Source organism: Callorhinchus milii, unplaced genomic scaffold (assembly GCF_018977255.1).
Source record: "Callorhinchus milii isolate IMCB2004 unplaced genomic scaffold, IMCB_Cmil_1.0 Scaffold32, whole genome shotgun sequence".
Classification (NCBI taxonomy): Eukaryota; Metazoa; Chordata; class Chondrichthyes; order Chimaeriformes; family Callorhinchidae; genus Callorhinchus; species Callorhinchus milii.
The window spans coordinates 3,571,640-3,596,164 of NW_024704773.1; the positions used below are offsets into that span (position 1 = coordinate 3,571,640).

At 38.9% G+C, this 24,525-nt stretch overlaps 1 protein-coding gene across 4 annotated transcripts in view; it reads right to left on the reverse strand.

Annotated features, from left to right (window-relative positions):
- Positions 1-420: 420 nt before the first annotated feature.
- slc12a2 (solute carrier family 12 member 2) overlaps positions 421-24,525 on the reverse strand; it is a 127,623-nt gene continuing 103,518 nt past the window's right edge. The window contains exons 15-28 of one of the 4 annotated variants that reach the window (XM_042345189.1): positions 23,081-23,180; positions 21,514-21,625; positions 20,766-20,906; positions 17,330-17,436; positions 16,519-16,598; positions 13,865-14,005; positions 10,177-10,224; positions 9,876-9,929; positions 8,365-8,487; positions 8,075-8,186; positions 6,336-6,422; positions 5,516-5,651; positions 3,624-3,691; positions 421-3,119 (exon numbers count right to left, since the gene is read on the reverse strand). In XM_042345189.1, the coding sequence (XP_042201123.1) occupies positions 2,984-3,119; positions 3,624-3,691; positions 5,516-5,651; positions 6,336-6,422; positions 8,075-8,186; positions 8,365-8,487; positions 9,876-9,929; positions 10,177-10,224; positions 13,865-14,005; positions 16,519-16,598; positions 17,330-17,436; positions 20,766-20,906; positions 21,514-21,625; positions 23,081-23,180 (1,445 nt within the window). In that variant the 3' untranslated portion in view covers positions 421-2,983. The remainder of the gene's footprint in view (positions 3,120-3,623; positions 3,692-5,515; positions 5,652-6,335; positions 6,423-8,074; positions 8,187-8,364; positions 8,488-9,875; positions 9,930-10,176; positions 10,225-13,864; positions 14,006-16,518; positions 16,599-17,329; positions 17,437-20,765; positions 20,907-21,513; positions 21,626-23,080; positions 23,181-24,525) is intronic. The other 3 variants (XM_042345186.1, XM_042345187.1, XM_042345188.1) reach the window with 3 other exon arrangements.

Consider the following 24,525-nt stretch of genomic DNA (forward strand, 5'->3'; position numbering starts at 1 on the left):
CAGTGACTAGAGGACATTAAATGAGGACAAGTTAGCAAATGAGTAATTTAGGGAGGCTAGGAGGAGGAAGGATTTTTCACACACAGATAATGGGATTGCCCTGCCAGGATCAGTGATTGCAACAGAATCCATATTAGCTTTCGAAGGGCTAAACTACAGGGGTATTGGGAAAGGGTCAGCAAACACATAATGAGGTGAATGGTTTTCTTGTGTGCTGTAACTTTCCATGGTTTCTAATATAAAATGTAGTACCACTGGAACCGTTATTTTTGTGTAAAAATAACTGCCTTGAGTTCAAATCAAAATTAATTGTACTTCAACATTGACAACTACAGCACACAATTGTGCTGGGAAAAATGATAGTGTCAAGCAATGCTACACCTTTGCTTTTTCTTTATTGCAATAAGGATGTATAAAGTATCATCTTTAATACTCTTTAATGTTAAAATAATTAGAAAAGCATTTCAGTGAGTTACAGTACAGTTTATCAAAATGTTTCATTCGGCTTCTATGGGTAAGGTTACCCTCTAGAAAACAATTCAGTCGTGAAACAATTTCCAAACATAGCTTCATAAAATAATTTTATAGGCGTATATAAAAAAAAGATAGAAATTTACAGAAATAGCGTCAAGTAAAAAAAAACAGAGAACCCCCTAAAATGACCAAGCTGAACATAAAAGTAAAAGAACTATGCTGATTTACACAATAGTTGCTAGATGCATAAATTAACAGAAAAAATAAAACTGAATCATCTATTCCATTTCTTCAGTTAATCCTCGTCACTCTCTTACTATCTTCCTTTACAATAAAAAGGTTAAATATATATTTATTCAGTGTATGGTGCAATTTCAAATGTTACAGTGAAGATTACTTCTGTGTGTGCGTCTTTTTTTCTGTAGCTTGTAACTTTTCAATAATGAACTGCGGTCATTTTAGCTTTGGCTACAAAACACTTTACAAAAGCAATGTGACGGTTTCTGAACTTCTGGTTTTGAACGTGAGCAATTGTTGCCCAGAGTATGAAGTGAACAGCACACTGGCACACCTACTCCTTCCACACAGCAGTAGGTTCTCTTTCTCAGGAGTTGAGTTGAGTTGTTGAACGGTGGCAGTGTAACATACATGAAAGACCACACAAAAAAAAGCACCCTGCATTTTTAAACTATTCATTCTATTTTTTTCTGCATATGAATTATATGCACACACACAATTGATTTGGTATTCATATTTTTCCAAACAGACAGACAATCCAATCTTTAGCTGGCTGAACCGAGTGCGGTGCTGGCTTACAATAGATGCAATCTGCATTTTCCAACAAAGAGAAGTTTATATTATGAATTATTAATGGACACTGTGTTCAACATCAGTTTATATCTGGGAGTAACAAAAACAATCATTCATATTGGATGATGGAGCACAACAGCCTTTCAAAATGATTAGATTCCTGATAAGTGGAAAGAGAACAAAGACTTCTCCCTTCACTTTCAGTCAGATTTGCAACATTTAGGTACAATATTTACGATACTATTGAAATAACATTTCCAAAATTATATGGATATACTTTTTGTTTCTTTACTTATAGGAAAGTAATGATACCCTATTACATACCCACTTGGTGCTGTGATGCTAAGTTGTGAGAAAGACTGTGGGGCAAACGAGTCAAATGTGGAAACCCACATTTTGGGCAAGGACACACCGTTTAAAAGGAGCGTAATCTTCATGAAAAGTATTTAGCAAAAGCTTTTTAGATTGAGGGAAAGAAAGCCAGGTGTGAGTTTCATTAAGATTACACAATCAATTAGGATGATGAGTTGACTGGTTTCAGCACAATTCACCTCTTTGCCATGTTGCATTTATGAACAAGCGAGAAAAAAACTTGCTGAAATGGTTTTCATGATGATAGTGCCCCCTTTAACCCAGTTACGGAGCAGAAGATGAAAAAAGAGCAGGTGTATTTTGAGGAGTTTTTGCTCAGTTTTACAACTTGTAGACATGGAAACAAAGGCCAGTTTGGAAATCTGAAAAGCTGTTATAGTAAAAAAATAGCATAAAAACGTTTGATTTAATTTTCCCTTTTCAATTCTCATTCTAGGTCGTAAACTGAACTGTGGTCTCTCTCTAGCCTCAACGTTCATAGTACACTATACTTCCTGAAGACAAATAGACCCAAAGGGTATCAAGTAGACTTTGCTGGGAAGGCTGTACATGACACATTCATCACAAATCTTGTTGGCAGATACTGTATTTAGATTCAATCCTGAAACTCAAAACATATAACATGTGGTACCTCACGACCACACCATTCTGTACAATATTGCAGTTTGAGAATTTTCTTCATTGCACTCAAAATCACTTGCGCAGTGCATTCTAGAGAAATGAGTTTCGAGTACTAAACTTAGAACACATTTTTCAAATAGTAATCCCCGTGGAAGACAAAATTAGTTAAAAGCAGCTTTTTTTCGTGACAGAGGAAAGGCTTATTTCGAGAACTCAAATCCAGCCGAAAGCAGAAATTAAAATTTCATATCAAACTAACATTCATCAATTGCACATAAGATTTGGGAATCTGAATGGAATTTGGTAAGCAACTTTTTTTAGGAAGGCACCTCAGTAAGGCTGTAAAGGCTTTTAATAATTATTACAATTTATTAAGTTACTTCAACAAAAGGAAAAATAAACCAAAACACGCCACTGTTATTGCTGCTGTTCAGGTAGCAAAGGAAAACTCCTCTGTGTATGCCAGTCAGAAAAATGCCTACATTCAATCAAACCTAGGCAAATTGACAGATCATCAGGGTAAAAAAAATCAAATAGTTCTCGTGACCCTTGAATGCAATGATTTCTTCCTTTGTGTGCTTTTTTTTTAAAAAAAATTTTTTTTTTGATCACTTGTATATGTGAAACACACCAAAGTCTAAGACTCTTATTTCCTACTCCCAGCCACTGAAGCAGGAATCTCAGGGCTATGGTCTGTGCTACATATTTAGGAGTAGAAGGTAAGAACACTCTGATGGTTGCCTCGCACAAGAAGGGTGGGAGGCAAATCCTTGGAGAGTGTTTCAATCCAGGCCATGTACAGTGCACTGGACACAGCTCCTTTGCGTGCCACTGGCAGGCTCCTGCAATAGAACAAAATATGTTAGTGGTCATTCCTTCTGATTGCCTATTGATGGCACTGCAGTCAACACTTAAGACAGCACACTAGAGAAAGTACAGAGAGCACTAATGCTGACATTCAGGGTTAAGAATGAGCTATGAGAAATGACAAAATAAACTGGAGCTTCTCAGACTTGAAAGATGATGAGCCTGAAGGGACCTTCTAGAGGTTCAGGTATCTAAAGGCAGCAGAACAAGTGGGCAAGTTTATTATTATTAATTATTATTAATAATTATTACTATTAAAACACAGTCTCTGAGCAATTGGATCCAGAAAATCAAGTTAGAATAAGATTCTTCCATAGTTTGAGTCAAACTTGTCAAGCTTGAAAAAGTGCTGGAAATGACATTCATCTGGAGTGATGCAAATCACATATCCATTTAAATAAATGGAGCTGTGAATACTTTGGAGACTCCCTGTCAACCAGGTCTGTGTCACTAGCCTCTCCCTTGGAAGCATTACTTACATCACAATGAGGTTAGCCGTCCCTGAATGCTCCCGCAGCAATTCATTCAACCTGATCTGCCGATATGTCTGAAATATAGAGTCCACAGTTGAAATTACAATAAAAGGATCGCATTTTAACACACAAATCCAGTTGCATGGTCTCCGTGAGTCACCTTGCAATCAGCAACATGTACTGATGCTCAACCTGAACTGTAACACAAGCAGGAAATGCTTGGGATGGCAGCAGGTAAATGAAGTGAAAGACGGTTAAATAGTTCAGGTATGACTCTTCGGTAACAGACATTTCTCCCCCCTCCCAATCTGACATGACCTTTTTGTTCATAGTAACATGGCCAAGAACCATCAGCTCTCTTTGTGCCTTTGCTCAAAATGAAACATTTCATAAACTGTCCATGCTGTTTGTTGCCTATATATGAATGCAATGAGATGATTTTGCTTTTGATTCTTGAGCATGTCCTGATTTGTCCCAGGCACTCCTAAAACAAAGCTTTTCCAGCTTGACTGTCAGTTCTGATTGATGGTCACATCGGAAATTTTAACTTTGTTTTCTCACATTGATCAACTTGCTATGGGTTTCCAATACTTTGGGTTTTTATTCCAGATTTCCAACGTGCATGTCTTCTTATTAACTAAATTAAATACATAATACGACAACAACAACTTGCATTTATATAACGCCTTTCATGCTTAATAGCCCTGTAATCTATTAAACGTTTCTCTAAATCAACATCAGACCCTTCATTACCCATTTAGAAGTGTCATCATGTGGTCAGTTTCTATTTTCCTCAATCCCTAAGTAAGCATGTTTGGGAATGAATTCTACCTGCGTTTAGATTTACATTGACATTGAAGCCGGTTTTCTGTAATTCTTAAAAGATCTTACAGAATATGGTTTCAAGAAAACTTTAAAGTATTTAAGAATTTACCAAATTCTGGAAACTCCAGAATCCTAGTAAAATAGAGGAAATCTAGATCCAGTTGGAACTTCTCTACAGCAGTACTTTAAAAATAACTCAAACATAAAATAAACCCTGATATGAGCTTCGTTTCCAGCTCTCTGACAACAGGCTTTCGCAAACAATCATCTTTTGTTTCATAATTAACCTGGAGCCACAACAGCAAGCAAACACTACAGTAGTAATAAACAGCATGTCTATTCCTGCTTTCAACATGAACCAGAGTAACAATTTCACTTGCAATTATTATTCAATGCAGGTACAAAAATCGAAACACTGAGGAAATACACATAATGGAACCGGCAACCCATGTTCAGCACCTTGCGAAAAATTATTTTGATTTACTGTGCAACTAGATTAGGAAGGAACTTTTATATACTTTTAATTCATGGAGAAAGTGTAGAATTTCTAGGATTTTACCAGGGATGAAAGGATACAGCTATCAGGAAAGACAGGACAGTTTGGGGCTTTTTACCTTGGAGAAGAGACAATTGAGTGGAAACCTGATAGGTGTGTGAAAGTATGAAGGGATACGATAAGGTAAACTTAAATAAACTGTTTCCACTATAGGTGAGTCAACAACAAGTAGCATACATATAAGATTGCCACAACAGATCTAAAAGAGAGTTTAGGGGGAACTTCTTTAAACAGAGGGTCAGCATAATGTGGATGTCAAGGTCGAATCAGAAAACATCAATGCATTTAAGAGGAAAATCAATTAAATCATCAAGAAAATGGGAATAGAAGGGTAATAGGTGGGGAGGCAAAGGCATGGATGAGGATGGCAGGGGCACATGTGGATTAAACATCAGCATGGCCGATAAATCTGAATGCTCTGTTTCACTGCAGCAGATACTATGTAATTCATATCCCATATTTCGATCCCTCTATACCAGAACATATAAACAGATTAGTGATTGTAACTGGTTCAAACCTTTATTCTGTAGATCTCCAGCTCATTATCTGTGATCCTCCATGCTTCCTCCTCCTTCAGCTTCTCAGCTGCATCCTGTTCCTTGTCATCCTCATGAAGTCTGTATGGCTCAATCATTTCTTCAAATGCTGCGATACTGCCAGGTAATATCAGCAAGAACATTTCAGCATAACACCATAGTTTACTGCTATTACTCCCAGTAAATTCATTGGATCAAAAAAATGCAGCGATTCTCGCATGTCAGCTGAGCTCAGTTGGTAGTACTTTTGCCTATGTCAGAAAAGCTGTGGGATCAAGCCCCATGTCAGGATTTCGAGCGTACACAGTCTGGGCTGTCACTTCTATGCAATGCGGCGGGGTGGGAGGAGGGGGGGAGAGAGAGATTCTGGGAGGTGCTGTTCTTCAGATGAAATGTTAAACCAAGGTCCCATTGTCCGCCAGTTCAAGTGGATTTAAAGCTCTCATTGCACGGTTAGAAGAGATCTCTCCCAGTTTCTTGGCCATCAATCCACCCAATAAAATTGATAATTTACTTCACGAATGTTTGTGGGACACTGCTGTGTGCAAATTGGCTGCAGTGCTTGTGTACAAAAACACCGTTACCACACTTAACTGCAAATCATGTGAAGTGCTTTGAGACATCCTCCTGACATGAAAGGCACTTTACGAAATACAAGGTTGACAATTATTATTACGATGATGAATTAACTGGATGATCAGAAAATTACCAAGATTTAGTGACTGTACTTTTTACGCTGTACTTCAATTAAATTGCATGCTCTCTATGATGGCTATTGGAATTACGCAGAGTTGCACTTACTTGGCTTTGCTTGGCTTAGTGTTCAGATCCCCGAGAACTGTGATATCAGAAAAATCTATCCTGAACTTGCTGAGGAGTGTAGCCATTCTGAAAGTCAATGACGTGGATTGAATTAATTCTCACAATTCAAAGTAAGCCTTGGGCAATAAAATGAATGTATGGACCATTGCCTTACAGTTTCCACAGAGAATGTTACAGAAGGTTTGAAAAGGTTACAGCAATAAAGAGGCAAGACTACATGGAGGGAGTGAGGTGGTGCTGTCAACTGGCTGTATCACATGCACAATACCTTGCCCAGTTGCAGAAATTTTAGCTTGAGGACTTACTTTTGAAAAGATTATATTAATTCTTAATATCATGTTACTTTTCAGTCTTTCTCCTCTTGTAGCTATTCGTCTCCTTTCTTCAAGTACTGGGTAACTTTCCACAGGTGCTCACCGCCCATCCCCCTCCTTCCATAAGTTCACCCAAGGGGGTGCATAAGCCTTGACTGAGTTTTAACAGAACAATATTTTTAAAAATTGTGCTGATATCCAATCAGGTAAAATGGGTGAAGAGATCATGGCACAATTCTAATCCTAATTCTTTGAAGCTCCAGTTTGACCTGTTGCTAGAGTGACGACTTAGTACAAGTCTCTGAGCTGGTTGACATATCCTCTGGTATCAAAAGCATGTTTTTAAATAGCAACTAAGATTATTGGTGCAGGAGTGGGGAGAAGCAGCACCAATGAGCGCACTCCGTAACAGCAATGATCTTTGGATCCAACCATCATGCCAGAGTTGTGGGATGTTGGGGAAAAAGGGTTCACATTTTACTCATTGACTTTAGTTTAGCCAGTCTTCAGTTATCAAAAAGAAACTTTGGGATTTCACAACAGATTCAATGTAAATGACACATATAGTCAGGAGAGAAACAATAGGGATTTTCACCCTAAGATAACAAAAGTCTCATTTATTAATTAAGAAACCCTCATCAGATTGCTGTGCTCATCATACTTCAACCTGACATCATAAGAACTCCATCCCTCGGTCTCGCCCCCTCCCTTGCTACCTTCAAGACCCACCTCAAGACCCTCCTCTTTGACCATGCTTTCGATCTCCCTGCTTTCCCCCCATCCTCCACACTCCCCCACCCTCAGCTTGGGTCCGTAACTCTTGTCTGTCCAGCACCTTGGCATGTCCTCCCGATGTGAAAGGCACTATATAAATGTAATTTTGTTGTTGTTGTTGTTTAGCTGTATCGCGCTTTTCAGAAAGAAGTATAAGCCTTCTTTGCTGATATCAGGATTGTTGGTGTTTGAAGGCGATATGAAACCCCTTACATATCATTGACCAATTACCATTTCTATATTTCTTTAGGTCTTTCTGTGCTCACACCTATTAAGGTGCAAGTAATAAATCCTGACCACACCCCTCAAGTATTAGACAGCAATACTGTGAACTGGATCTTTTAGTTAAAGTGTGTATCTGGAAATTGACTTGAATAGAGGTTCAATCTGTTCCTAATGTGCTGCACAAATCATATAATGAAATGGAGATTTAGAACAGAAAATTGACTTCAATCTTAACCACACCATCACATCACAGATGACGATTTTCAAAAAAAATTAAACCAGATGTTGATTTGATTGACCCATGTGCAACTTAAAAAAAATCTACATCTCATTGTTTAGACCCATTTGCAAACTTACTCGCACGCAATGTTTTGATTCTGCAAATAATCAACAGTCATCGCTTACGTTCTCCTGTCATGGTCTATCCTGTTTATCTTTCCGCCAATGAACACTCGGATCTTGCAATCTTGCCACTTATTTTTGGTGGTGAGGAGATACGGGATAAGTAGCGTCAAACCTATGCAAATGGAAAAACACTGACATCAAAGCCGCTTGAAATGATCTCAAGAGTTTCCTTTCAGGATCATTGCCATTTGACAAACATAAATGAACTGTGAACCATTCCCTTCCATTAGCTTTGTGCCATAAGTTTATTGATAGTTTAAAAGGAAATGGTTTGCAGAACAAAACTGTACCTCCATCATCGAAAAGCCACCAGACATCAATAGTCCCTTTGCCCTGCTTCTTCTGGAACTGAGTGCTGGCCTCGAGCAGCTTCTGGTCAGCTGTGTTTAAAGGCACGGATGGACCTTTGACTTCTAAAGTGTTTATGGATTAGCAGAACAGATTAAAACGATTAACAGAAAACATTCCTTTGAATAACATGCCACCCCTTCCCTCACCAGATGATCACCACATAAACATCAACAAGGTACAGAGAAAGTTAATAGTACACAGCTCGGACACGTTTCACTGAAAGTTGGAAAGAACTGCATCTAAATTCATTTATATCTGTTCACTGCATTTCCCTGACACTCCTTCTTGGCAAAAACACAGATGTTGATCCAGGAAACTTTATTACATGTAGAAAAAGCATTTTTGCTTAATGTACAAATTGTCAGAATTACATGGGTTTAGAGGAGTCTTTATTCTGCCCTCAGCCATCCAAATTTGAGTACCTGCAAACTTCTCCCCGGTCAGTCGAGTGTTGAGCTCTACAGTGATGACCTATTATACATCACTTAAGTGGACAATCATAAAACCATCATTGCATCTGGTATGTGGAGATGGGTTTTAAAGATTATTTTGTTTAATGAGCACAGGCGTGTACAATTACTGCACCATCCTCGGGTGGCATTTGTAACATATCTAAAATTGAATTACACTTTATTAACCTCAAATAAATCATTGACAAAAATTTCCAGGATCAATATGGTTAGAATTAAAACAAAAATATTCTAGTGGGTCCACCAAATAACATACTTAAAATTGCTGGATGGTACAGTTGCTATGATACTCCGCAGGATTAATACCAATTAGTAGAAAACCTTAAAAGCATTCCCGGGTCAATCACGTATTACTGAACTTGTGATTGATTTGCAATTGTGGAGCTATTAATTCCCATACATTCCTATGTAGCCCCAAACAGGACTAAGAAGCAACTTCTGTGAGAGACAATGTAGGAAAGCTAAACTATAGAAATAACAGGCAGATGGGTATTTGACAGATGTGCAAATACCCATCAGAGGGCCACCTAAAGAGATGTCCTGAAAATGGCCCTTCATCACTCAGTCTCATTCTTTCACAGATCAGCCTGATCTGCTGTGCATTTCTGACATTATTTCAGATTTCCAGCAGCCAAGTCTTTAACCAATGCTAAATGTCATTCAGTTTGGCATAACAACTAAATGACTTTTTTTTTGGTAATACAGTACAGAGCCCTGTCTGTGAAATACATCAAGTTTACTTCCTCCCACACAAAAGGGAAAATGCAAAGCACACTTTTTTTTAAACTAAAAAATGGGTATTGTAATATGATCTTTGGCTTCTGATGAAACCCTTTCGAAATGCTGTGGCAAAACTGATGGGAAATCAGTGCGATTTAAAGTGAATTTAATCCGGCTTCAGTTTCTTGTAATACTCTCAAAGGTGGCAACAAGTTCAAATAAGACCCTAAGAGTTAACTTGAGAAAAGCAAGACTCGTACTTGAACCCTTTGATTTTGGTAACCTGGTACTGCTATTGAGCCGAAGTACTCGAGCTGAAATTATAAACGATAAAAGAAAAGAATCAACACCAGAAAAAAATTAACATGAAAGATGAACTCATACAACAACAGGATAGAGCATCTAAGAATTTTTGAGTAAGCAGGGTACAGATTCAATGTACTGTATTTAAACAAAACTTAAATGAAAATTAAACGGTGGTAGAAATAAAACCAGAAATCTGTTTTCTAACTTAAAATGCAAGGATAACAATGAAATGAAAATAAAAGATGGGATGCCTGCCTTTTTTCAAGAGTGGCTGGGTTGAGGCCTTGGCGTCATCTTCTTCATCTGCATTATATTCAAAACAATCAATAAGGCAGAAGTTAATTTCAAATGCATCATTGATAGAAATCAAAGCACACATTTAATTAACTGGTTTAGAGATTATTCCTGTCATGAGTTATATTCTACGTATTGCTTTAGTACCAGATAGTGAGCATAGGGCGTGGGGAGGAAGAGCTGAAGGTAATATGGCTATTAATTTACTTGCGTCTATTAATTTCTACAGTATTGGTACTTTTAGCAGTCCAGCACATATTTTGCATGTGCTTAGTCTTTCTAAGTAACTCATCATCTAGTTACACAACAGTTTCCCTTGGTGATGGGGCGAAATGAATGGAAATGCAAACCATTTACTGCAGTAATTCTTCTGAACATATTTTTATTTCACAGAATGTTTCCCTCCCCACTTCTTCCACCTACCGCCTTTGCTCCCGAATGTATAGATTCACACTCGAGGTGTGGTTCCAAGGACACTTGTGATCCTCCGGTGCATTTCCTTAGTGGCAATTCTTCATCTGCAAGCCTGGACAGTTAGTGTCAGAGCCGCCTTAGCCCAAACTGCCCAAATATGTCCTCATCAGATATCCACACATGTGCACTTATAAAACCTCTAAAAAACAATCAGAAACTGATACCCTGGCCAAATTTATCCCTTCCTAGCTCAGGTAGCGGTAATCAAGTAAGTTAGCATAGATGAAGGATCAATCACAGAACATTGTTGGTCTGTATACATCGCTTATTGGTTGTTTTTAGTGAATAGTATAAACTAGATTCATCTGCTACTCGACAGAATAAAACTTCAGCTATAGAGAAGGGTTTGCAGAGGATAGAGATATCAGTCAGTCTCATTTTACCAACCTGACTCGATGAGCTACAAAATGGAGAGGACACAACAAATATATGTACAAAGGGATGTATATTGCCGTGATACATCTCTTCATCACCACTACAAGATCTAAACTCAATGTATCCATCATATAACACTCACTTTTAAATGCTTAATATTGGAGAATAAACCACTACTCTACAATTGGGGATCATTGCTTAGATCTCGAGGTTCTTAAAATTCTTTGGAATGGAAACACAAAGCTATATATATGTGTGTAATATATATTATATATGTTATATATGTAATTTTGTAATGTATATCAAAAAATCACATTTAATCATGAAACCTTGTTTATCAGTTAAAGAAACATAAGGCTGCTTCAACCACAAGTCTAACCTGATCACAATAAGCATTATTCAGTTTCATTGGCCGCATTCGCAGATTTTAGTGGAAATCTATGAAATTTACTACTGGGATGTGAAAAATAACAAAAACTAGCTGATCAACAGATCTATCAGTCATGTAAACCAATGGATCCTCAAATTCAATAATAGAAAATTACAACCAATAGTAAATCCTCATAACAACATGGTAGTTGGGATTCATAAAATACCAACCTTTACTTAAATGAGACATATGCACACAGGTTTACTCCTTGTACGTTGTCCGGTACCCAACTTCCGGGTCACCATGTCACTGTTGACATTACTTCCTGTGTGCTGCACATATGTGGGATACTCTGATGACCTGGAAGTTGGCCATTTTAACACAAGAGCCGTCTTGCATGTGGAAAGCAAGCGGACCCTCTGTGTGCATCACAGTAAATCACAGAGTCCACACCACAATATCCAAATCAGTAGTGTAAACAATCACCTTATAATTGGATCATACTACATCCCTCACCACCCGCACCTCCCACCACACCTCCCCCCTGGGCTCGACTATTGCAGTTGAATTTTGTGTTAACTGAAATTAAAATATAGATTAAAATAATTTGCAGCTGGCTGTTTTTTGTCTGCATGTGAGAATTCCACAGGGGTATCAGGGAGAAGTGACCTTGAAAATATGCAGCACAAACACTGAGACTATTTACTATCCAAGAGCAAATACAGCACATGATATACATGCTGACGACAAGCCACTTCTCCCGAGGAACGGAATGGCCACAGCAGCTGCTCTAACCTTAAAACAACAACAAATTGCATTCGTATAGCACCTTTCACGTCAGGGGGACATCCCATAGCACTGGACAGTCACGGGTCCGCATCCGAACTGGTGGTTGGAATCAGGAGGGGTGGAGGGCAGGGATGGTAGGTATAGGAGGGTGACCGAAGGCACGATCAAAGAGGTCTTCTTTACAGCACAGAGGATGTCATTCAGTCCACATTGTCTGCGCTGCACAGTTTCTACTCCCCCACCAAAGCTATCCATTCTGATTTCACTTGCCTGCCATTTCTTTGTACGCATTAGTATTATTTTTTTCCAAGTATTCATCCAAATACTTTTTAAATATGGTTTTGTGTCGATTTCAATGGCCATTTGTGGAAAATCACCCCATAGATTAACAACCTGCATGTAAAGCTTTCTCTCCTAAGTTTCCCCTTTGCTCCTCTGATCATGGTCCTCCATTAATTGTTGTAGATTTACAGAATGGCAGAAATAGTTTAAATTTACCTCATGAAAAATATAAAGATATTATAAATGACCTGGTAGCACCGAGACACCAATAATATAGGCTCAGGAAAGGTGCACTGTGGTAGATCAGCTTTGGTGGGTTGTAAGAAATGTTGATACAATTCAAATTTTGGCCCCAGCCCTCACTATAAATTAAATCTCACCCATTGCTACCATTAATGCAATGGTAGTATCTCAACACGCAGGAGTTCTTCCTATATTAAATAGTTATCTGTGGATAACACAAATGTAGATAGTGGTGGGTGGTTCAGTAACTCATCTAGGAGCACTGTAATCAAAGATGAGAGGAATCAACAGGCTTGCCTTGGAGAATTAAAAAAATTAAGACTTTTGCAGACATTAGCAGAACAGTTGACTTCAACACTAAAAACTGGGACCCAACATGTGGCACAACTAATGCTAATCAAACCTAACCAAATAATTCATCTTGGTCTGGGCAGCCTTCCCTGTGGATTGAGACTTTGATTTCCTCCTACACGTTTGTGCTCACTGTTCCTCCCCTTCTCATCGGGTATGGCAACAGGAAGAAAAATGCTTTCCAAATGACTGAACATTGTATTAGGTCTGGCATTAGGGCTAAAAGTTGGATTGTGATAGCACATTATAGCACCATCACTGTAAATTTTTTGCAGTATACATCAGACTTCAGTTAACTAGATCAATGTTAATAACTGGTTAAATTGGTGGTATCATTTACTGCTAAATCAGACCCATATCAGACCATACCTCTTCGGGTTAAAAACTCTAGAGTGCATCCAAATAGGGAGCCACAGCTCAGCAATACCTGAGCAAATGCAACAAAATAAGTTGTTACGGACATATTTCAAGTCACAACACGGCAAGTTTGTTTTTAAATACATAATGCTGTGTGGGCAATGGGCGCTTTGTATACAGTTGTCTCTTTGAACACGTAGAGCTGCAAGTGCTGAAACAGCGTGAGGAAACCGAGATTAAAAGCAAAACAAATGATTTCATTGGTAAACGTGATGTTAAGAATTATGACATAACAATGTACAATTTTAAAAATATTCTAGTTGTAGATGCAAACAATGCAAAACTTGCCATTTCCAGCCCACAAACACAGCTCTTTCTAAGTAGATGGGCACATCTCAGAAGCCTTACCTTTCTGGTCCTGACACACTGCTGGACTGTTGGTTTCACTAGCGGATTTAGATGATGGCTTGGAGGAGTCAGCATCAGAGTGCTCCAGATTCACCACAATATCCTTGGGGTGAGCAGATTTCTCTTGAGAAGCAGACTCTTCTGGGAAAAACACACACACGCACGCACACAAACATACGAATGAATCCAACCTGTTCAGCAAGGTAATTTTACCCCAAAGTAATCCAAGGCTAACAAAGATTAATTGTACTTGATTCTGCAGAAGCAATAGGTTTTTTGGCCGTGTGGGGCTGTTCAGTTCACCTAATGCAGTAATGGGTACTTGTACCCATACACAGGCAAGAATTAGAAGGGTCAAGCACCACCCACCACTATCTACATTTTTGTTACCCAGAGATAACTGTTTAATGTAGGAAGAACCCCTGTGTGTTGAGATACTGCAATATCTTAACTCTTGGTCTTCTATTTGTCCACATACATGTTAAAGTGGTTCAAACTACATTACTGAACATTTTTTGAATATGGACCTATTTTGACTAACTCTCCTATTGAAATTAGTGTAATCAGCAAACACTACATATTTGATGATAAGCAGTTTAAGGAACTTTAAGGTGCCCATTTTGACTGGTTACTAACTATCTTATAAAAAGGATCCCCCCTCCCCCCAGTTATAGGGCAGAAATTTGGAGTATCTTGAATTTAGTGAATTCTTAAATTCAGCCTGAATTCACTACGCTATGAAATAGAATAAAGCTAAACCCAGGTGGAATTTCTACCCCTATAAGCACATGACATTAATGTTAAAACCTTTATGAACTAGTGGAGTTTTACTCTCCAGCCTGTAAAGTTTTTACACAGGTGCTGCAGTTGCATTTCAAACCTGGGGTCTGTGGTTCATGGTCCCCTCCACCACTCCCACCCAAGTCTTAACTTCTGTTCTGGGCTGAGAACAGCTAAACCTGTGCAAGCAGTTACTACAAAAAAGCATTTTTCATGGATCAAATAAGCTTGTTGCAATTAACATAGTTCCTGTATTCAAAGGAAAAACGCACATGCAACAGGGATGTTGTGTGGCAGAGTCTGCAGCTGAAAAGACTAACGTGCCAAAAGGAACATTTTTGATGATGTGGAAATGAATCTAATGGAAAGAAATATTTGTAGCAGATAGTATATTGTTTGACTTTGTCTGAATTGCATGATACGGTACAAAAACAGACAAGGGCACACTGATCAGCATTGTACATAATACAGCACAGCAGCTGTGTCAGGGCTGCACAGCAGAGCAATGCAGATTCCCCCACACGCTTTCCCTCCCAAAAAAATGTATATGGGCATCTTAATATGTCTAACAGATTCTGAAATATTAAATTCTACATGAACCTCATGCCAAACCATCAAAACACAGCATCGACACCAGCTTTGTTTCTGCCTTCCATAATCACGTCAGATTGTTGCCAAAGTAATAATAATCCTTGCATTTGATATAGTGCCTTATCAAGTCTTCGAGATGTCTCAAAGCGCTTCACAGAATATACTGTAAAGTGAATTGACTGTATATTTTATGGGTCAAACGCGGCAGCTAATTGCACACAGCAGTGTTCCATAAACAGTTGTGGTTTGAAGTAGGCACTCAACAACTTGCATTTATATAGCGCCCTTCACCCTGGATGGCGTCTCAGAGCGCTTAATAGTGGGGGAGCCCAATGCCGACCCATGGGGAGGGGAATATGACCATAGGACGGTCGAAGAGGAAGGTCTTCAAGCGCAACTTGAAAATGAGGAAGCAAGGCAAAGGGATTGAGGGAGAGAGTTCCACAGCTTTGGGGCATAGTGGCTGAAAGCATGGCCACCGATGGTGGGGTGGAGGATCCGGGGGACAAGGAGGAGGCCGGAGCCAGTCGAGCAGAGGCATCGGGTAGCAGTGTAGGGAGAGAGCAGGTTGGAGAGATAGGGGGGCTGCCAGGGCATGAAGGGACTAAAAAATACGAGAGTGAGGATCTTGAAATCAATCTGCTCTATGACAGGGAGTCCATGGAGTTTGACAAAGACTAGGGTAATGGAGGTATGGAATTTAATGCGGGTGGGAATGCGGCGGAGGAGTTTTGAATTAGCGGGAGACTGCAAGTGATTGGACTTTGAGCAGAGTTCCAACAGGTTGGCACCAGGATGCATCTGAGCACATGATGGATTTGATATTTCCATAGCCTGTTACAAAGTCCCCCACTTGAGACACCATAATGCACATCTGCACTAACAGTACTGTCTTCACATAATCAAAACAACCGATTGAATTACCTGCCATTCCAATAGAACATTTCAACTGAGCACCAAATGCTCCATTTCTACTTGTAGCAAATACTAACGCAGATGCAGGAAATTGGCAAAGATACAGGGACTCATGAGGCAGTACAAGTGAGGCACAGGGCACTGGGTGAGGATGGCACAAGTTGGAAACCAGCAGGCTAAGGACTTTAGTTTAATATCTAATTTTTAGGAAAATACCTCCAACAAAGCAGTACTCCCTCAGCACTGCCTCGAGATGTCCAATCTACATTGCAAGCTCAAGGCCTGGTGTGCGGTTTGAATGTGCCACGTTGACAGTGAAGTGTGGCTTCTTAAAATGAAAAGCAGGTTAAACAAAACAAATCAATTACCTTGCGTTTGAAGATGAGAAATATCAAAACCTTCCTTCAGTCTGATAAGCACTACTCCATACTGAAAGTCAAAGGCATCACTGAAAAGCAGAGAGACAATGTTTCAGCAAATAGGCTTCAAATACAAAAAATAGAAAAGTAAATGCAATTCTTCACAATAAATTAGGTGTTAAGTTTTCCATGGTAGCTTTAAGACATTATATTTCATGTGGAATTGCTGTGTAAATATACAAACACACTTATAAAATCATTGTTCTAAATCATCCAAAAAAGATGAGTAACTGAAATTTTTACCCAACATATAATAAAAACTAAATGATCTTTGGGATTTATGCTCAATTTAAGCAGCCAAAATGGACTTGTTTTTTTATACTTGTAAACAGAAACGCTAGGACAAATAATGCATTTCAGAATCTCCAACAATGTATTTCAGTATGCCCAATAACTTCGAAGTCCCCAGCAAATTTCCAATCACAGCAGTCTAGAAGCACTTGCTTATTTTGGTATCCAAATAAAGCATTATAGATAAATGTATTAATTCTCTATGGATTACGCCAGTGCTAAAAAGAACAATCTCAATTCAAACAACGTTTGGTACTTTGTTGCACCCTCCCTCCTCCCGCAGAAGAAGAAAAGGCCATTCTTCTTATCCCCCGCTCCCAGCTACTCTTCATGAAGAGAATATAAGAGGTTTTAAAATGCCTTCAGCATTTAAAATACATAGTTTACACTAAAATACAACGGGTGCAGTAATGAGATCAGATTTTCTGCACTTTGTGCTTTGGAATGGTAATTAGTAAGATTAACTCACTGAATGGCATTAATGTAATTCTCCACATCCCTCATGTCGGCTTGCCGCCAGTCTTTCTTAAAGCCATATACGAGCATGTTGGGCCTGAGACGACCAAGTCCTACTGCCTGTAAGTGAATAGTAAAAAAAATGAACAGACATGCTTTGATTACCAGACATTCATCCAGAACTAACCCTCACTGTTGTACATATGCCAATTCATGGCAGTCTTTTAAACACACAACCTATTCAATTTGAATCCTGTAGATGGATGCGCTATCCAGCTGGGAAGGAAAATGGGTTTACCAAAATCCAGGTTGCTTTGAGTGTATTAGTAAATTGCTCTTGTTTGCACCAATCTGTATGCTGCATTCATTTCCAAAAGCTGAGAGTAATATTTACTGAATGCTCTGAAATGATCAGATTTTAACAAAGTCTCTCAGTGTTTGTGTGGTAGCTTTCTATGTTTGAAACGCTGGCACTGTGAATACAGACACATCTTAAAAGTTAGTAGCTTGAGAGACATAAGAGGGGAATATTGCTCCAGTGATGGCAGTCAGTGGTGAGACGAACTGGCAGCATTGATGGTAGAAAATTGCATAGTAATACTAGACCGGTAAAAATATATGTCCATTTGAAAAGCTAGCTGCATAAAATCACCTGTATAACGAGCTATTAAAACTTAAGCTTGGAGGTTTAACTGAAAGAGTTTTCAGAAAGACAGATGTGAAAGCTGCTTTTCACATTGGTTTTAAAATGCCTTCAGCATTTAGAATAGTTTAAACTAAACTATAACTGTTGCAATAATAAGATACGATTTTCTTTGCAGATTGAATACTGAATTTTTGATACCCGAATTATACATGTTCTGCTTACTTATTCGTTACCATCCCTGCTTGCATCCTGTTCATAACACATGCATGGCTAATGCAGGCAATTCAAGCACTTTGGGACATGCTCCTAATGTGAGAGGTGCTACTTTTTTTGCTATATAGATGTCAGTTGTATTGTACAGATTCAGCTCAAACTACAGGCGTTTGCAAACCCCACTCTGAAAGCTAAACAATGTTAAATAACAGCTAAAATAAATCATGATCATTAACTCATGTTAAAAGCTTCATTTTTTTGATAGGAGGAGTTGAAAAACTAGAGAAAATTATAGATGGTGGTCCAGACTGCTATTAGTGACACAGATAAATTAAACTCCGTCTGGTATATATGAACAGACTGGAAATCAAACTCATTATGCATACATTACATCATTTCTGATATTGTAGCTCTGGTAAATTTCACAGACATCCAGATTTATTACATTTCTCAAACCAGATAGAATTAGGACACTGATGTGCACAATTGGATGCTGCATTTTGCCCACAAATATACAGTCAATTTACTTTACAGGATATTCTGTGAAACGCTTTGAGACATCTAAGAAGACATGAAAAGTGCTATATCAAATGCAAAGATACTATTATTATAATTAGTCATTCACTTCATGGCTGTTTGTAGGACTTGTCAGCATTACTGAGTGACATGAGCTTTAAACCTCGAATTTCAAGACTTTATACAATTTCTCATTGCACAAAAACAACAGGCAGCTCTTTCTGCAGACTATCAATTGGAAGAATAAATCTGAAGGTACAAAGTCTTTGAAGCAAGGGGGAGGTGTGGAGTCCCACTGAATGCTAAATCTATGGTGCAACCAACGGCTGCAGTATATTATTCTGCTGTTAAGGAAACTTGTTTAAAGATGAAAGAGACCCCCAAGCAATAAAAAGCTTCACGCTTAGCAGTGCCAGACTATCTTTAAATTCTCCCCCCCACCCGAGAGTAGAAGCCCATAAATCCTGAAGTGTAAAATTATGCAAATAGATAAGAAATTTAGATCCAGGATGTTGAGCGAGTTCCACTGTGTTCGGTTAAGTCAAGCAAAAAACATACATTAACCATCACACTCGAGCAGCCCATCAGGATATTACTCTCTCAATATCCTTGAAAGACTAACTTTGGCCACAATTCAGGACCAAACAAAAAAAATCACTCCCGACTTATTATTTGCATTTTGGAAAACAAAATGGGAAATGCCCTATGCTGGGTTTGAGCTTTGGATTTTCCAAAATTTGGAACCCCAAATTGCACATTGAGGAATCCGGAGTAGGGTGACACCAGTTACTGAGCATTCCTCTGCTTGACGGAGGTTTGTTAATGTTAGCAACATTATTGTTCTTGTAACAGAACCTTTGACCGAAACAGTCAAGCAAAGAGTAAACCAAGCTAGAGAACTGTGTCAGTCTCGTTTGATTAGAAACAGCCACATATCAAAAGGTACAAAATTCGACCAGTCTCAATGCAGACATCATAGCCATGAATACCTTAAGCAGCTGGCTTATAAAATAGTGTTGGCGAGGATTGGGAGAGAAAGACTGCAAACCTAAGACCCTGAAAGATCATTTTATAGATGAAAGGCGAGCCAGTCAGACGAAACCATATGGTTACCCACTTTACCTGGAACAATGGACCAAGAAAAGAAAACATGCCTTTGGGCATAAATATGTGATTTGATCAGATTGTGTTTGAGCCAAAACACATGATTCCAGACAATGCCTCTTCCTAGCCTCATTGGCCACTTGTGGCATAGCATTCCAAGTCCTAACTATGTTCGACAACCTACTTCCTCGCCCACCCCTCCCACTCCGCCAACTCTGGCGGCTTCATTGTTTCGCATCCTCTCTGCTCCATGAGACTAGCTTTCTGTCACTTTGCTCCCACTCTCAGAAGTCTTTCAAAATTGCTTCTGCCTCACATCCTCCCTCTGTTTTCAAAATCCATCTGAAAAACCTCTTTTTCACTGCACCCTCAGTCACCAACCCCTTCTGCTCCCCCCCACTCCCCAAATCTCAGACTCCCATATGTCTTTATAAAGCAGTTTGAGACTTTATTTTACATGTAGAATAATTACATGACAGTTATTGTTGGGGTTGCAAAAATGGGGATGAATACATTTTGGAACAATAATCCTTGCATTTGATAAACATCGAAACGTTTCCAAGTGCTTTACAAGTAATTACTATGAAATTTAAGTGACTGTCTACTTGTGAGCAGTGTAAGTGTACATGAGATTCCTGGGAGCACCCAGTGTAGCTGATATACAATGGACCCTCTGAAACATTCACAATTCTGGCAATAATAACTAATTTAGTTTCTACAAAGAAACATGAGTATTAAAATTCTTTACATTTTTGTTTGTTTAAACATTAGTTCAAACAAGAGGAGAGACACTCTTCCTTCTGTGTATTTATATTTCTTTTCCACAGCCATCGTTATAAACCCTATAGCATTATGGGCAAAAGAAGTGACCATTTCCTTCACAGAGTAAACTTGACAAAATGCAGTCTCAACCCCTTTGCAAATTCTGGACAACATTAACGAAGTCAGAGGCAAGGCAAGATAAGTTTACCTGGATCAAGAACTGGGTACCCTCACGCAGATCTTCTGCATATACTGGTGTATAGAAGGCCTTCATTTTGTTCTTTATTAACCAGCGTTGGTATTTGGCCTGATCTGCAGCGATTTCCTTTAAAGCTTGCCTGCGAGGCCCCTAATGGAAAGAAATGTGCAGATTTCAGAAAATTAAAGCAATCTCCAATGAAGCATTGGGTAAAGCTGAATCACAAATTTAACTAGCCACAAACTGCCAAATGCCAAATGGTGCCAGGTTGGTCGGGTAATTATGTTTAACCACTTGGACACTATTACCGAGAGGACATTCTGATGTAATCTTCACATGGGGGGGGGGGGGGTGGAAGTGCGGGGGAGAATGACACGCTTACTGGGTCAAGATTGTTACCAACATAAATAAAAGTCAGGACTCAAATATATTCACAGCCGTGAAACTCTAGCTATAACAGAGTTTTCATAGGCAACACTGCCAAGAATTAACATTTAACTTTAATCCTGTTTAATCATAGTGGGATCATTTTGCCCCGAGGATCACATGAGTTAAGGCTCTGGAATAAAATGCACGATACTGTTTTCTTAAGCATTAAATCATAGACGAGCTATTTTCTATTCGAAAAGGGGTCAGTCAATGATTTCTGGATACATCGATCTCTATTTCAGCCTTTATTGACAAGAAACCAGATAAAACGAAGGCTCAGCAATGCAGTCAATAAATTATACACAGCCATGTAAATCCTTCAACTCACCATACGGACATGTCCACAGACCACCAGCCCAACATTTTTGGTGAAGGCATGAACAAGTTGGAGCAAGGCTGGACGGGAAGGAGGAGCACCGATCATTAGCAAACATTGCGGCCTGTACAAAAGAAGAAACAGCAATTTAGAACCATCTTAACTGTGGAGCATTTCCCTTGAACTGCAGCACATGAATATATCCACTGGCTTTAAAATAAAAGCTTAATGGAAATCAATGCAAATACACCACAAATTACAATGGATACATGGCAGGTATTTCTCAAACTGTAACCTTACGTTTGAAGTGAAATACAATATGTTCATAATTTTAGATCTTAGCATTACCATCTGAAATGCTGTACACTGTCCAGCGCCTTGGGACGTCCTCCCGACGTGAAAGGTGCTATACAGTTGTAATCTTGTTGTTGTACCAAAGCAATCGCTTAGAAACCCAAAATAGTTCAGAAAGCCAAATACAGAAAAGTATTTATTTTTTGTTAAAAAAATTGGTTAATTCAGGACAGAACTGACCACAAGCTGTGGTTTGTAAAACTCAGCATTTTATTCACTGAAATAAGAGTCAGAAACCCGGACTATTTTATTCAATAGGAAAAACTTCTAATGCATCGGTGCTCAAGACAACTGCAGACGTTGCATGAAGGTAATTACAGGATACAGTAGATTTTTTGGTGCTTCATAGATCAGTTTTGATTTTTAATTTGTTGCACTTCACAAGATTAGGTATTTACTAATATCTAAACAAAATTGACTAGCGGAGATTTTGCAATCGGAAGGAACCATCTGGTAACATTTTTCTTTGGCATTTCGCCTTGTCCCATTTTCCAACTGTTGCAAGTCATCTTATCCTCTGAATGGTAATATAAATCTCCTTTCCTTTTCCATTACACAGACACTACTAGCGCTATGATACAAAGTGCATGCCTCTCAATAGCTATGAAGAGATCTGGAGATTTAATTTGCAATCTCTAAATGAACCAAATAACACTGATAAGGTGAAACAGCATGATTTGTAATTCAAACAATGGAAAAAAAGTATGTTCCATTACTGTAAGAAATTATGTTGTTAGAACCAGAATCTGACCCTACAAGCCTGATTACCTTGTCCTGTCCCATAGTTTCAAAGTCATAACAATAATGATTTACAAAGCTTTACACATAATCGACTGGGAGCCCGAGGTTTGGAGGGCTGCGGGAGGGAGAAACAGAGGCAGGGAAGGGAAAGGTGACTCAAAGTGCAGTCGAAGACATAGGTTTTCCACAAAGTAGGGACATAGTTAAGAGTGGGGGCGAGGCTAAGATAGAGAATATTGAATTCAATCCTCGAGGAATGGGGGCTAGTGGAGCTCAGCGAGGATGGGGGTGATGAGATTGCGGAGCTTCACGAGTGAGAGGGCAGGTTTTATAAAACATTTTTTAAAAAAAAGTACTGTATCAGCGATGCAATTTTAAATTCAACTTTAGACTGGGTCTGGTACAACATCTATTTAGCACCTAGCTCCAGTCTTCTCCCTAGCTTTCAATTAACACCGCTGCTAACCGAAAAGACTTACAATACCTGAAATTCTTGACATGGTCTTCTACTCCCGAAAGACGAATAGCATGCTGCAGTGCATTCAAGTAGGTCAGTGCTTGTGTAGAAGAGCCCCAGTTCACATCTATGGAAGAACAATTTTCATTCAATTCCATGCACGATCACATTATTCCAATGCTAAATGTTCCCAGCATTTAATTCATTTTATTCCTACAAATTATCTTTTAATAAATGATAATAATCCTCAGAGAGACTCCTAGATGGAGTTCCAGAGAGCAGGGCAGGATGGCGATCACACGAGGGTCTTGAATACTGTGTATCATGAGCTATGAGCAATGACCAGAGATTAGAAGCTTTTCGAAAACCTATCCCGCATGAAAGGGTGTTTTATATAAATGCAAGTAATTATTGTTGGTGATCAAGTTTCATTCTGTGCTTCCTTCCTTTATCTAATATCATGATTATCACAATTATTTGCAACACCAGAAACTAAATGACCCATTATATGAAATAAAAAACATTCAAATTATTATTAAATACTGCTTTAAACTGTTCAAAGCAGCATTTCAAAGCTGCATTTAATAATAATAATAATAGCAGGTTTGATAGAGTGCCTTATCACATAGTCAAGATGAGTCAAAGAGCTTCATGGAAATTACTGTGAAATGTAGTGACTGTGTACAGAGTATTTTATAGGCAAACGCGGAAGCCAATTTGCACACAGCATTGTCTTCACAAACAGCCATGGAGTGAGGTATCAAATATATTTGAAAGAAATGGAAGAACTAGCCTGTGCAGGGTGTCCACAAAGTCACGTTACTCCCATGTGTGCTTTTTTGCAGTGCACTGACCAACAACTGAAATACGTGGAAGAATGAAGATAATTGTATTTAGAAGTACTTAATTGTATTCAGTACAAGTGTTTAACTGTATTTTGACATCCAGAGGATCAGTGTGAGCACCATCATTGTCATGGCAGATAATGATCCGTCGCTATGTTCAGTGTGACATCTTCTCTAACATGGATGGGGTGACGAGACAAAATGTATCTCGTTTCACTTCCTCCGTAGTTTCAAATCACCGGTTTGTAACAGGGAGTCAGAGATCTTTGTGGACAACCTACAAAAGCCGAGCTCAACGGGCTGAGCGATTCTCTGCAACAATGGGCTTCTTGCTTCTAAGTTCTGACCCTTGAAATGGTTTAAGTGGACAATGGAGTGAGTTTTAGCTTTTTCAAAAAAAGGCAAAAGGTTTCACCACCAGATGGTGCTCCTCCAACCACGGGAGGTAGGTGGGAAAGAACAGTGGTGGTGAACACTGTATTCTTTAGGATTCTAAAACCTACTCGATCTTTAACTAACTTGAAAACACAATTAAACAGAGAGAGATGGATGAGACAACTTTCTCCCTCCCCTGAAACAATGACTCAACATCCACCTTCAGCTCTTTCAAGAAGCTTGAAAATTCAA